The sequence below is a fragment of the Colias philodice genome, chromosome 6, assembly GCF_061535455.1.
Source record: "Colias philodice isolate Cphi_HAF_F1 chromosome 6, ilColPhil1 Martin Lab GWU primary, whole genome shotgun sequence".
In the NCBI taxonomy this organism is placed as follows: Eukaryota; Metazoa; Arthropoda; class Insecta; order Lepidoptera; family Pieridae; genus Colias; species Colias philodice.
In genome coordinates this window covers 5,806,350-5,821,347 of record NC_143091.1, presented here as the reverse complement: position 1 = coordinate 5,821,347, position 14,998 = coordinate 5,806,350, and the positions used below count along the sequence as shown (strand labels likewise).

The 14,998-nt window shown below is 32.6% G+C and overlaps 2 protein-coding genes and 1 long non-coding RNA gene across 4 annotated transcripts; 2 read left to right on the top strand and 1 right to left on the bottom strand.

The window, feature by feature from the left end:
* Positions 1 to 938: 938 nt before the first annotated feature.
* On the bottom strand, positions 939 to 2,628 carry LOC149487713 (uncharacterized). Of its 2 annotated transcripts, none has more exons than XR_016315694.1 (4): positions 2,476 to 2,628; positions 2,343 to 2,403; positions 1,451 to 1,589; positions 939 to 1,023 (listed from the first exon to the last, which is right to left on the bottom strand). It is a non-coding gene; the product is annotated as an uncharacterized LOC149487713 (long non-coding RNA). The 2 variants fall into 2 exon arrangements; XR_016315693.1 differs by having other exon boundaries at positions 1,504 to 1,589.
* Positions 2,629 to 4,525: 1,897 nt separating this feature from the next.
* Positions 4,526 to 11,882, top strand: LOC149487712 (uncharacterized). Its single transcript, XM_089696350.1, has 6 exons — positions 4,526 to 4,705; positions 8,487 to 8,526; positions 9,959 to 10,323; positions 10,577 to 10,785; positions 11,045 to 11,237; positions 11,623 to 11,882. Exons 1-6 carry the CDS (start codon positions 4,591 to 4,593, stop codon positions 11,835 to 11,837), a joined length of 1,137 nt encoding a protein of 378 aa, XP_089552476.1. The 5' UTR covers positions 4,526 to 4,590; the 3' UTR covers positions 11,838 to 11,882.
* A 1,021-nt stretch (positions 11,883 to 12,903) lies between these two features.
* Positions 12,904 to 14,693, top strand: msb1l (protein). Its single transcript, XM_089696316.1, has 2 exons — positions 12,904 to 13,190; positions 13,433 to 14,693. Exons 1-2 carry the CDS (start codon positions 13,059 to 13,061, stop codon positions 14,555 to 14,557), a joined length of 1,257 nt encoding a protein of 418 aa, XP_089552442.1. The 5' UTR covers positions 12,904 to 13,058; the 3' UTR covers positions 14,558 to 14,693.
* The last annotated feature ends 305 nt before the right edge of the window (positions 14,694 to 14,998 follow it).

Below are 14,998 nucleotides of genomic sequence, written 5' to 3'. Positions count from 1 at the left end.
TTCATTTCGCTAATTGCTTGATTTAATAGGAATATTACATAATTACCTTTATTTTTATGAGTACTGTATATAGTAATTTGCAATTTTTATATTATTTCAAATTTTAAATATTTTTTCGTGGACTTTTTATGTAATGATCTAAATGTCAATGAAAACAAAATACAAAATACATTGTTCTGAATTCGTAGATTTTAAGAAAAGAGGATGAATGTGGTATTTTAGGCAGACCGCAGATCGTAAGAATTGTTCTGTCAGAAAAAGCTTATAATGCCCGCCGGACCTTGCGCCGGACGAAGGGCGTGGTGTCGACGGGCGTCCGAAATTTTCTGACAGAAAAATTTTTACACTCTGCGGCCGGCCTTAAATCAAACATAGGATAGTCAGGATAGTGCATATGTGCATAAATTTTCAGTTTTCAATGTATAAATTTGCTTGATACAATTTTAGCACAAAATCGTCGTAAGTTATTTGATATCAAAGATCAAGAAAAAAGTGTTATCCGTTGGATACCAACGGATAATCGATGGAAATCGATATTATTATAAGTTTTCCATCGATTTAATGATCTCTACATAACATTCAACACATTCCTCGCTTCTCGCACATTAGTAGTGGAAAAGCACCGTTATCCTCTAAAGGTTTAAATGTTGTAGCTCTTCGAAAACTTTTTATCACGCGTTATCAACTCTGCAACGTAGTTGTAACATGTTGACAACTACTCCGTAGAATCGTGAAATTTAGTTTATGTCCCAACTTTGGTAACATTATGTTTATTTATTTATTTATTTAAATCTAATTTATTGAAAATGAAACCAACGAATTCCTTAAACCACATAATAATTTATTCACAAAAATTTCACGTTACTATTTAACCACAACGTACCAAACATTTACAATATACATAATATTATACAGAACATTTCTAACAAGTGGAAACACTAGTGCCGTGGTGACCCACTGCGATAACTGCTTTGTCGAATGCAGCGACTGGTCGAGGAGGCTGGCCCACGGCAAGAATTGCATCTGTAATATATAAACAATTGTCAGTAAAATCAAAAAGTTATCTATTACTCAATTTTGAGAGATCTGCATTAAATACTCGCCGATTAAATTAATAACATGACTATCAATTCTATCGACGACTATCTATAATGCATATGGATAGAACAGCTTAATTCTTGCACCGTATTAACTGCTATCTTTAATTGCGGTTGGAACTGTATATTTTATCGCATACTTTTTAAAATGAGATCAACAATTATTTGAACAAAATTAGCAAGCAGGTGATAAATCGCCAATTTGAACCGTGATTCACGCGTACAGCAGATTTATAGAACGACACATTTTCTTGATTTGGTCATTGACGTTCCTATAAATAGTACGCGTCAAATAAATTCTAGTTGTGCGTTCGTTGCTGAGGATAACCAAGTAGTCAAATAATGAAATTGACTTATAAATGTGTAGCTCAATTGGCAGTGGGTCACTGGATATGTGCTACTTGACTGTAAACTGTGACGAGGGATCCAGATCCGCCGCAGCAAGGCGCGGGCCGGCACGGGGAGCAGCAAGGCGATGGGCAGCCACCGCACCTGTAGTACCAATCAATCGACATGATTACATGATAGATAAATAATGCCAGGTGCATTTGATAAGGCGAGCGAATAACAAAAATCGACCTTTAATCGAGCCTCTGGAATATTCTACTACGATCACAGTACCTACTTATAACGTGATAATATCAGTGACAATTCTGTGACACGGATTATATATGAATCCCGATACCAAGAAATGATAATTATTTAAAAACTCACTGAATGGCTGAAGCTATTGACTGTAATTTATTGATTATTTCCATTCTATTGCACATTTTGTTTAACTTTTAAAATTTATTACTAAGAGATCACTTTAAAATTTTTGACCGTAATGAATAAGGTAATGAAATATGTGACAGTTTCTGCATTTGTTATATATTATTTTTCTTTTTCAGTCAACGAACGTCATAAGTTTCAATATTACAAAAAGGTTTTAATGTTTGTGCCAAAAAGTTGTATTACTAAAAATATATTGTTAGGAAATCATTTAAGATTAAAAAATACCTATATTTTATTTATATGACACTGTTTTTTTCGATTTCTATGTATCTCAAAAATGTGTAAAATAATAGCTATTACGAAAACATCGTAAAATTCTATGCGTTACTTGAACGTTTTACTAAACTTTGAGAAATCTTGACGCCCGATTGATATGGTTCTCTTTCGCTCAACTTCAATTATACTTCCAAGTATTGGGGCAGCTTTTGGAATGCAATATACTTCAAAAATAATCTTCTAACAGACACTTACCAAAACGAAATGGACTGTTCTAGTTATATGATGGTGCACAAGACGGATAATGTGCTTGTATCTAAAAAGAAAATATCATTTTAAAACTAGTTCTATTTGTTGATATAAAACATTTGTAATATATTATACATACAGGACGTTGGAAATTTATTAGCTGGTATCGAACTTTTTTATCTTGGTTATTTAAAATCATTCCTGGATAGCTGGTTGGACGGTAATCGAATGTGCTGTCATGTACTATTAATGGTCGACGAAGAGTGACTGGATCCATCCCACAGGGCAAACATGACAGACCCTACAAACAATAGGCAGAGGAAATTTTTGTAGATTACAAAACTTAGTATAAATCGTTCATTATCTTTCGATTATGATTTGATTGCCACTATTCAACAATGTTCAATAAATAAACAGACAACCGTAATACGAAAGATAATCTGATTGATAAGGATAAGGTATAAATAGGTAGCGATAGTGCACGATAAGCATGTGACGTCAGTTAATTAATTGAATTTAAATTGTTTTTTAAACCTTACCCTCACTGGATAGCATGGAATACAATCTGGTGGGGGCTTATAGCTTGGTAAATTAAGAACGGGGCTGCACATTATAATAATTTAATGTCGATTAGTTAAAGCACAATATTAAAAAAATTAATATTTTGATATTTTTTTTGTATAAAATATTAAGGATAAAAGCTTGATACAAACAATTTTGCCTGTGAATAAATATGAAATGAAGTTTTGATATTTTTCTTTTATAATACGTCAGGGTAATGAAAGAAGGTTTTGTTGTAGGTACCTTACCACATAGAAACAGATAAATACTCGTCACCGGTCACAGGTACTCGCAAGGTACTCGTATATAAACGACATTAACGAAAGATCACGAAAAAATGCTCTTGCTCTAGCTTTAGGCTCTATGTTCGTTTGATGTTAAATGCAATAGACTTGCAATAGAATAGAATTATAGGAGAGCTGATGCGTGGACGTAGAGTAAATAGGTAGAGATGAAATTTTAGTACCTATAGAAGAAGTTTATTTTTGAAGACAAATATAATTAAACACCTAGACTGAAGTCAAAATAAAATTTAAAATTACTCAAAAGAAAACAAAAAAGAGTAAAAAAAAAGTGTTAACGTTAATTGGCAAGAAGCTTGGCAAGAAGTCAACACTACTAGAAGCTGGCAAGAAACATGGCTGGCAACATCGAGATAAATGCTGGCAAACACAAAATCCGATTGCCTACTCCATTGACAAGATCCTGCTGGTGATTATGATTATCCATGTCGCCGTAAATTAATAACAACATCGCCAGATCGCTAGATTAGGTACCTTCTCGCGGCTATCCGCATGAAGAATCTATGTTCTTACGAGATTTTTAAGTTTGGGAATATTAAATTCTATATATCCATACTATTCCATACTAATATTATAAATGCGAAAGTAACTCTGTCTGTCTGTCTGTTACTCAATCACGCCTAAACTACTGAACCAATTTTCATGAAATTTGGTATGGAGATATTTTGATACCCGAGAAAGGACATAGGCTACTTTTATCCCGAAAAATGATGTAATCCCAGAAATCCCACGGGAACGGGAACTATGCGGGTTTTTCTTTGACTGCGCGGGCGAAACCGCGAGCGGAAACCTAGTAATTCATAACTCCGATATTATATTCTTATTATAATCTAATGCGTTAAATTGCAAACTACTGTTATGGACCACTTAGATTATAATTTAACAATTTCACAACTTTACAGCGACATCCATATCCTTAAAAATCATAATCTATTGTATATAATTTTACATATTATTATTTAATCTATAAATTATAGAATATACGCTATATTATCTAATTATATTATATTTTAAACACCATAAGGGCCCAAAAGGCCTCGTATAAGGAAATATTTTTCTAGCTTTGTCGATTTCCACATAGAATTATGCTGTTATCTTTAATTTTATCTGCAAAGAAAGCTTTATTCTAGAACTGAAATTGAACCGATTTATACCATCGTAAATTCTTCATTTTATTCTCCGGTACATCTCCATTGCGAGATTTAGATTTTTAGATTTATGCCTTTATGAGTAATCTTCCTATACAAGTGTATGAATATTACATATTATATTCTGGCACCTGTGAGTCGCCCACATACGCGGCGTAATGCGTTACTCAGATCATACGCGCTAAGATATATTATTATGTAGTTAGTAGTTACTAGTTGTGTTCGTCGGAGCTTTGGCTCCGGATGCTGTCGCGAATCTTAAGACATTCAACTGTTAGCTTTTTCGATCGCAACTGCGAATGCGGTGTTTGTACCAAAATGTTTACATGTGCGCTTCTGTTTTGTTTTGTGGATTTTGGTAAGATTGATTTTTTATGATTTTTATAAATGATATAAAATATATATAGGTATTACATAAATGGTTAATTTTTATTTAAGTGTAAATTGTTTTATATTATTAAACCAAGCTATTGTTTCACACAAAAAATATTCCTCTTTCCTAAAACAGTGAATATCCGAAATAAAATCATAGATTTATCAATAATGCGGCTGAAAATATTTGTGTTGTTTCAATTTAGCTTTTTCTAAATTTTGTTTAGTTGTTTACATTATCTATATCTATACTAATATTATAAAGAGGAAAGGTTTGTATGTATGTATGTATGGTTCTCACGCATAAACTATTGGACCAATTTTGATGAAATTTGGCACAGATAATCTTTAGACCTTGAGAAAGAACAAAGGCTACCTTTTATTGCGAAATATGTACCACGGGCGAAGCCGGGGCGGACCGCTAGTCTTTATTAATATATAAACAAAGAAAATATAAAATGTAGAATGAAGTAAGAACTACAGGGCAGAATTAAAATCCCCCTAATAAAGCGGTGCAGTTATACCTACCAACACCATTACAAGACAATATAGGTAGTATCTGGGATGTTGGAGTAAGAAATTAATAGTTATATTCATAAGCCTTATATTTCAATTAATTTATACTATTGTTTTGACTCTCACTCTTTGTATTATTATGATTTTAGAATGTTAATAATCCTTCCTCAATTTTAACTAATACCTATATCTATTCTATACCTTCTATTACGACGCAACGCAGCGAGTTTTATGGTATAATTTTTCTGGCTGAAGATAGTAACTAAGGAGGCTAGACATTTTTCCGCAGGAAAAGATCTCATTCCTAATTTCGTGTGGCGGGTGAAAGTCGCGGGAAACGTGGGTAAGGTCTTCAGCACAAAAGCAACAGCCAGAAAGTTTGACATCTTGAGATGAAATCTTAAGAAGCGGGTCTCTAAACTTTATAGGACAAAAACAACTTAACGTTGATCATGATCACGATGACGTTATCAAACACGTATTTCGTTCCTTTGTTACATATTTAATAGTTCTAAATTCTTACTCACCAACTTTTACAAAGGTGCACAGGCACATATCTGTTTCATATAACTATAGCTACCATGCATTAAAATTATATCAACAGAAAAATTTAATTTAATAAAGGTACACTCCATTTAGATTGCTACATCCAATAACATGGTTTAGGTAGCTGTGTTTTTTCTGTCATTGAAAATATTTCTTATTTTTTCGGTACCACAAAAACTGTAAATAAAACAAATCTCGACACGATAAAGCAAATCATATTTTGTAACAAAAAATACTTCAATGTAAATAATACTTAATATGATAACTCGAATCATCATTATTTTAAACCGATGACATCACAATACTAAACGCTATTATTAATTGTTATGCGTTATGCAGGCTCTATGTTACTTCAACTATGATTTTAGAAAATGATATGGTAATGAGTGCATTTACATTCCCATTTATTGCACGTGTAAATACCACTATTCAATAGAACGTATAAACAGCACCAATAATTTTTATAAAATAGCATTAAATATACCTACACTAAAATTTGAGAAGAAACCTCTTTTTGAGAACGTCGGTCAAAAATCAAAATATTAAGCGCACGCGTAAAAAAGGTGATAAACCTCTCCTTAAAACGATCATAAACTCAATTTTCTATCTCCAGACATATATTTCAGAAAGCATAACCCATTTAGATCTAGAAAACTTATAAAAAATTTACGAGCAAGTATAATGGCAAAATGGCACAAATTTTTAAATAATATTATCTGGACTGACCTTATCTGCTTATTTCGCTTCCGCTTTTTTTAATAGTTTATGTTTAGTCGCTTTTTCTTCACACCCAATAACGTACTTTTTTATTATAGCCGAGCCATTCTTCGTGAAAAATAAGAAAATAAAATTGCGCGGGAAAAACATTAACACACCGCCTATTCGATAGAATACAATTATGAAGATAATTTGGAAAATCCAAAAGTGCACGCCTCATAATTTTTTTTAATAAATATTTATTAATTATTATTTTTGTTTATTTAATAACAATTAAACCACATCGAATCAGACCCTGAAAAATGAAAGGGTTCTATTCCTGAGCATACTCAAGCGTAAGAGAAAAAAAAAAAATACTCGATTAGTAAAGTATTTCGGTCGCTATCGTGTTAACAAGAAAAAGGATCCGCACATACAGACACACGGACGTCCAAGACAGAACTTTTTTAAACTGTTTTTTAACTAGTTTAAATAACAAAAATGACATCAAAAATATCATGAACGTTAAAAATAGTGTTTTTTCTTAATATGTGTGTGTATGTATTATCTTACAAGTGCAATGTATGATACATAAAGACATTTTCAGTTTGAAAAATCAGATGTTTTGCGCGAAGTGACAGTAGTACCCACCTCAACGCTTCGCTTATGAGGCGTGCAATACATTGCATACGGAATATTTGTAAGGAATAAATTGAAACTATAATAAATTATCGTCGCATGAATTGTACCTAAGTAATCTCAATCCCATAATTTCAAACATATAGTAGGTATAAAAAGTTTTGAGTATTTAAATCAGTAAAAATCCCAACTTTCTAAGAGCCAATGAACAAGTCAAAATATTCTTTGTGAAAAATAGCCGAATAAAATTTGGAGGATTTTTTCAATGCATTTCTAATTTTACCGAAAAAATAATAATAAAAAAAAATCAATGTACTGGTTTCCGTGTCTACATCTTAGGAAGCAAAACTTATAAATAATACCTATCTACTTATTTTATTATCTGTGAAAGACCTTGATCCGCACAACTACTTTTAAAAATATACTGTATATTCAAAATAGTATTAAAACGTAATGTTTCGACGATTGTACACAACATGTCACCTTGAAATAAGCTCTTCAATATTTATTCCCATCGCATCGGTATATACTGAACAATTTCATTATAATATCAAGACTAATCTGCAAAATACGTAACCTTCCTGAAACACGGATAAAATAATTCTATACCCTGAAGGAAACAACTCAAATACTTTGTAAATATAATGCTTTAATTTAAACATGATTCATGATTTATTGAACATACAAAAGTTTAAATGCATATGCAATGATTGCAATGCATGAAAAGCTGGCAGAATTAATACCTATTGATTGATTTATTTATTTTATTACTAAGGATAGCCAACGATTCTTAACACTTATTATAGACACACAAAGAAAATACAATATAACAATTATATAGGCCTTTAAAAACGTTTATAAGGTAATGATATCTAAACTAACCTAATTAATTTTCTTCACTAGGTACGCACTTACAGAAAATATTGTAACTATTTACAATATATTATGATAACTTTAGCATTAAGAATTATCTGGCACAATTATTATTAGGTGTGAATAAATTCCCTCATATATCCATGTGTTTTAGATAACAATCTGAAGTGCAAGGTTTTGAAAACATGTTTAAAATTGGCTTTCAATGCAAAACCAACACTGCAAATGGATTGAGTGACACAACGATAATTTTAGATGCATACCGATTATATTTTAACCTATATACTTCCTATATACCAACGCACCTTTTCAGTTTATTATTTAAATATGTGTGATTAGATAAAATACAACATTTTTCTTTTGCTCGCATCGCAAATTGCGTCTACTGACCAATAATTGCGGTTATTGAAAGAAGTAATAATTTAAGTCTATTAATTCTGTTTAAGTCTATTAAACATTAGACATTTATTGTTATTAACATACTAAATTTGTTTCAGGCACTGTTAGAGCTCATCAAATGGACGTAGATTTAAACAGGTTCGTCAGTATGAATGTAACAAAACAGCTAGGCATTTGTTACGCATATAAAAACAAACACCTACGTACTTTGTTAAAATACAATTACGTTTCCTGCTTGTATTCCAAAAAATGTTATATACATTCCAAAGATAATTGTAAGCCGATCTACTTTTGCATATACACTAAACGCAATTCGATGCATTTGTAATGCGTTTATGCTATTTTACTGACATCAGAATCCATTTATCTATCGATATTAATAACGGCACTCTACCGTAATCCAAATGGATGCGAATATATTATTACAAGTAGACTTGTTTGTTTGCATATTATGTATATTCAAGTTGTGACACCTAAAAGTTACCCTTATTTGGTATTTGCAAATTTATGTAAACTTATAAATTAGATTCAGTGTTTACCATTATAGACCGGGAGATACTGACACAAAATTTCGAGTCATTTGTAACAGGATGGCGGTTCTACAGGGGTCTTAGTACGCAATGACAAAAAGAAAAACGATGGCGTGAACGCTGGTACCGGCGGCTTAGTCGCGTGGGCGTTAGTCGAACTCGTCGGAAAATAGCGAAAGTCAAACGATTTGTAACAGTATGGCACTTATTTTTCCTGTAAGTTTGATGATCAACAAATATAAATACAAAATTTCAAAGATCTATGTGTTGGAAATCTTCACTTATATAAATTAATAATAAATTAAGTTTTCAAGTATGACAGCACTTTTTCCCCCTACTAGAAGTATGGCAAATATAATAATGGTCACATTTTATCAAATACTCTCCAAAAATCCAAATGCAATACTGGTACAAAACGTTTGGCGAAATAAAAATTTTTTGCAGATTTTCGGCGGTATGGCGACCATTTGGAATCGTCCGAAAAGTATGGCATGGCGATTTTCGTAAATGGCTGCATGACGATAGTTACCTGTGCAAAAGTTAGCCTGGTACAAATGGTTGAATAATTGTTTTATTTAAATCAACACATTCGCGTCGGTATGGCGGGCTGTAAGTCACACCGGAAAAGTATGGCATGACACTACCGCCTACTACTTTTTTATGGGCTATCGGTAAATTCTAAAATTTTTGTGTTACAAATCGTTTGACTTTCGCTATTTTTCCGACGAGTTCGACAAACGCCCACGCGACTAAGCCACCGGTACCAGCGTTCACACCATCATTTTTCTTTTTGTCATTGCGTACTAAGACCCCTGTAGAACCGCCATCCTTGTTACAAATGACTCGAAATTTTGTGTCAGTATCTCCCGGTCTATTAATTTTATCGCAATGGCTCTATCAGTCGCCCTTAAAATAAATCTAACATTACTTAAATGCGTAGATTCCAACACTTTAAAATAATGGTTAAGCGCACAATTTTATACTTTCTGATAAAAAAAAACTTACGTTCATTTTATAAGTTGTAATTTATTACATTGCAGAATACATCAATTACCTAATAAGCTATCACCAATTTATACTTCAATAAATAATAATCACAGTCGGAGATCCATAATCAATAACGAAGATGACGTCTATGACTACAATAATAATTATAATAACAATTGGCAGAGAGCACGACCACCGATGCATATATTGCAAACAACTAAATCGGAAAGTGGACAACCAAAGGAAGATCCAAAGCTCTTTTATCAGTCTGAATCATACTTACGGGAAATTAAAGGTCGCAACACGAATAACGAAGTAGCCTCCATATATCCAGGAAGAGAAGTTGTTAGAGCTGATGAAGAATATGCACGACCTATACGTATGAAAAAAATGACGAAAAGTTTTTCCGCTGAACGAGGTAGATTTTTATTTACTACCTACCTTAGCTACTTATTAGTATTTAATGTGGTCTTTGTATACCTAATGCTCACGATAACTCTTCACAATTTTATTGGTGTTTCAGCGTTCTAAACGTCATAAAATTACACTTTTTTAAAGTGATTTTTCCTTTATAAATTATATAGATTGACCATTCAATGCTACGATTGCATAGATTTTTGTTCAAAGATTATGCGTGAAGGTGTATATGGGTGATAATTATTTTTTTACAGATTACTGTGTTAAATGCCCACATGATAGAACACTAATAGCAAAGCCTGGATCAGATCGTGTTGTGTTACAAAGGCCCCGCCTTTCTTCCTGCACAGGAAGAATCGTACCAAGACAAATTCGTTTTGTTCATATGTATGGACCTAATTTTGGAAGTCTGCTGCACAAAGGTTCTCACATTGTTGTGGGCAAAATTATGATGAACAACAAAGTAAGTATTTCTTTGACATTTCATTATTACATTTATCTTCATTTTACACTATTGACTAAAGATTGACTAATAGTTATATTACTACTAGCGGTCCGCCCCGGCTTCGCCCGTGGTACATATGAAAAATAGATGTTGGCCGATTCTCAGACTTACCCGATATGCACAGAAAATTTCATGAGAATCGGTCCACCCGTTTCGGAGGAGTATGCAGACTAACATTGTGACACGAGAATTTTATATATAAGATGTTTAATTTCAGATGCTTCAACTTTGCAAGATACAGGTACATGTCATTTTACAAACGTGTCCCGCCCCAAGGGATTTAATTACTCGTTGTGATGACACCTTATGCAATTTTACGTGTCGAGATCCTAAGTCTGAGCTGCAAGGATCGAATTCGCTTATTTGTGGTGAAGATCTAACGTGGCAGGGAAATCTACCGACATGCAGAGGTAAACTAAAAAGATTATTAAGCTATTGCATAGCTTCTATCGCGGGCCATGAGCGCGGGGACCAAATCGAGAAATTCCGTAACGAAAAAACCTCACGCTCCCCACTCCGACAGGCTCGGAGGTGTGGCTTGAAGGCATGCTATGCAAATTGCAATAGCTTTACCGCGGCAGTCCCCGAGTGCCACACGTCTTTTTTTTATTAACGTTCGATAAAATATGTTTTTCGTGATTTGAGTAAGACTTTTTATTTATTTTCACCACTATCTATTAATAGTATTTCAATTGCAATTGCAAATTGATTTCCCTTCTGTTTGAAAAAATAAGCATTAGAATGTCTTTCATATTATATCCTATAGGTATATATGCATTTTATGCTTTGTTTTAGCACGTAGCTGGTGTATGCTGCAACTGCCCCCAGAACATGGTAGAGTAAGTTGTAAAGGGTCTACTGTAAACGAAGGCGCTGGTTTGGTGGAAGGATCTAAATGTAAAATACGATGTGCTCTTGGTTGGCGTGCCTCTCGCAACTCGGTATCTGTCTGTCGTCGCGGAAAATGGACCCATCAATTATATTGCCAACCGAAACGAACCAAAAGTTAAAAAAAACCTGTAAAAACAACATGCGGTAATAAAAGTATATTTTTATATGTTTGTGTCATTTAAAAGTACTTTTTTCGTAAATAATATTCTGGAATTAAAATCCAGGCTTGGGGTTAATAATAGGTTTGAATAGGATTTATAGAAAATACTGTAAAATACAAAGGCCATGGCCCAGTTGCTAGTGGTGGTGTGTACATGAAGTGTTAATAATTATCTGCACATATTTATTTATGTATATCAATGTATCCCTTTGTTTCAACAAAGCCCTTAGTAAATCTCTTAGCTAAACATCTAAATGTTTTAAGTCAAAGTGGCCGACCAGCCCTCATCACAGAGCTGCTCTCCGTGGGACTTCTTTCGTGGCATCTTCTTTAGTTCCCAATTTCACCACGCGCCAAACGATTCTTGTAGGCAACTTGTAACACTGTACTTGATGCGGTCAGCGGTTCCCAAAAACGAAGCGTTTATCCTATTTATGTTTATTTACTTAGCTAGAGCTAGTGATGATTACCAGCATTATAATATATGCCCCAAATTCGCCCGTGGTAGTTAACAATATTATATATAGCCCAGGAAGTACTGTTCTTGTTGACTAGCAAGTGGTTAAGCGCATTCAAACAAATAGAACAACTCTTTTTAATTTATTAAAGTAAATAATAATAATTATAATATTACGCTTCAATTATAAAAAATATGTTTATTTAAAATTATTATATACTCAAATAACATTTAAATGTATTACTGTTCTTAAAAGATTATTAAGTTTTTTACGATAATATAATATCAACGCAACGGAAACAAAAGGTTGCGTCTCAGCTTTTACTGTTCAAAACTCGTGAGGTGGAGTAAAAATAAAATTTTTAAATTTAAAAATATAATCTTAAAAACTTAATTGATACATGGTGAGGAGTAAATATTGTGGTACGAAAATATATATAATGTAATGATAATGTACCATATTATAATTTTCACACACATCTCAAAAGACTCGTCTCCATGCCAGCAATATGAATGCAAATAAAAACCTCAGCCTATTTGCTGTCTGCCGCAGTTTAAACTTTAAAAATAGAATGACAGTTGTAGCCGTTATTAATGTTTTGAGACTTGAGTTACATAGATGTTTAAAATATTTTATTTTATTTAAATTTTCAATTGAAATGTATTGTTAGGTATTGTAATTAGTTTATTAAACTTAAATAAAGTTAGTAGGTTATTTAAAGAATGGGTAGTAATATTAGTAAAACGGGAAATGAAACAGCTGCTCAAGCGCAAAAAAACAATCAGGACAAGGACATTGGCGGCAATCCTGATCCTCGGTCTCCAACTCCCGAAATAACTCGAACTCCATTACAGGTACATATATATTAGAGCACGTTTGTATACATTTCTTCCTGTTATGTCCATTTTTAAATAAGTTATTTGTAATTGTATTTTCTTGAAATTTGTACTGTCCAAGTTTGTCCTAAGAACGCTGTTTATAAAATTGAAAATTTGTGTATTGCCTTTGATCTCTGCTCACTTGATCGAATAGATTTTATATAGATATTCTTTAAATATTTTATATTATATCAAAATAATATTCTTATGATTTTCAGAATAAATCGGGATCAAAACATAATATTACGAAGAATGTGGACTTAAGAAAGACCTTTGAGGGTAATAATGGAGACGAAAAGCTTATTCATAACAATCCAATTCTCTCTGCTGTCATTAAAAATCACTTGCAGTCGTTTGATCCAAGGTCTCCAACACAAGATTTCGAAAGGACACCCATTGTGATTAATTCTAAAACTGATAATCTAAATGGTGAACATTATTTATGTGGAGCAGATAACTTTGGTAGCCCCAGCCTTCCAAATGATTCATTTGATAATAACAATGATGAGGTGTCACAAAAGGTAAGCCCAGAGTTGATTCCAAAAAATCTCTGCAATGAATTTTATGATTTGAGCTTAGAAGGTAGTTTAAAAAATGAGGAACCACTGGGGTCATCAACCGCATCAAATGAAGCGATAGAGAACAATATATCAAAGGAGGAACATAAGCCAACTCAATTACTAGAAACAAATTTCGACTTTGTTGAAGATGACACAATCCAAGAATGTAACGAAATGGCGTGTGATTCAGAGGTAAATCAGGAATATGATATTAAAAATATTCCTCTTTTTAAAATTATTAATGAAGATCCACGATCTCCATCCATGGGAATTGATAGAACACCAATCGTTATGACTAAAGCAGATGACAATTCTATTGAACACAGCATTGAGGAAATGTCAGATGATTTACTTATTAAGGCATTACAGGGCACAAATGTACAAATGGAACCAACAATTAGTGATAATAAAAATTCTGATGGAATTCTTATCTATGAAGATGAATCAACTGCACTTAATGACACACCCAAAAAATCAAAATCTGCAAGTAATAGTGGTTCTAGAACTCCCCTATCCTGTATGAGAAATAAAACTGATGCAAGCCATGGCAGATCAAAGTCAGCAAACACGTTGTATGATCCCAAGAATCAAAAAGTAATAACTAAAATACCAAAACGAGCATCTCATATTCCTCGACTCAAATCATTATCTAAACAGACAAAATGTGTTTCAAGAGGAAGTAGTATTTCATTGAAAAATTCTGCAATAAGTGGTGATTGTGAAAACACACCGCCACAATCACATCGTGATAAATGGGACAAAGACAGCAGCATTGTGCTTTAAGTTTTTTCTTTTTTAATATTACAGAATGATGTTTAAAGCTAAATTAGTGTTAGGTTATGTTTATTTCTATCAATGACATTGGATTATTACTCAATATTTAATCGTGTGTCACTTAAAGACTTATTAAATACTTAAATACATTCTTGATTTTTTTTTCTACAAATTAACTAATATGGTATGAAGTAGAAAACTAAAAAAAATCCATGTAAAAGAAAATAGAAATGAGACACTTTTTAAAGACTATCTAATGATCGAATTTTTTCTATTCTTAAAAAATTCCTAAAACATAAATCTTATTACAAGACACCCGACTTACTAAAAACCGGGTCTGTATTAAAACCAGTCGAAGCTCATTATAATATAATACATTACTAACTACTATTAAAATTAAATAAATGTTTTATTACAAAACCTCTATAAAGTTGAGCCATGAATATATTC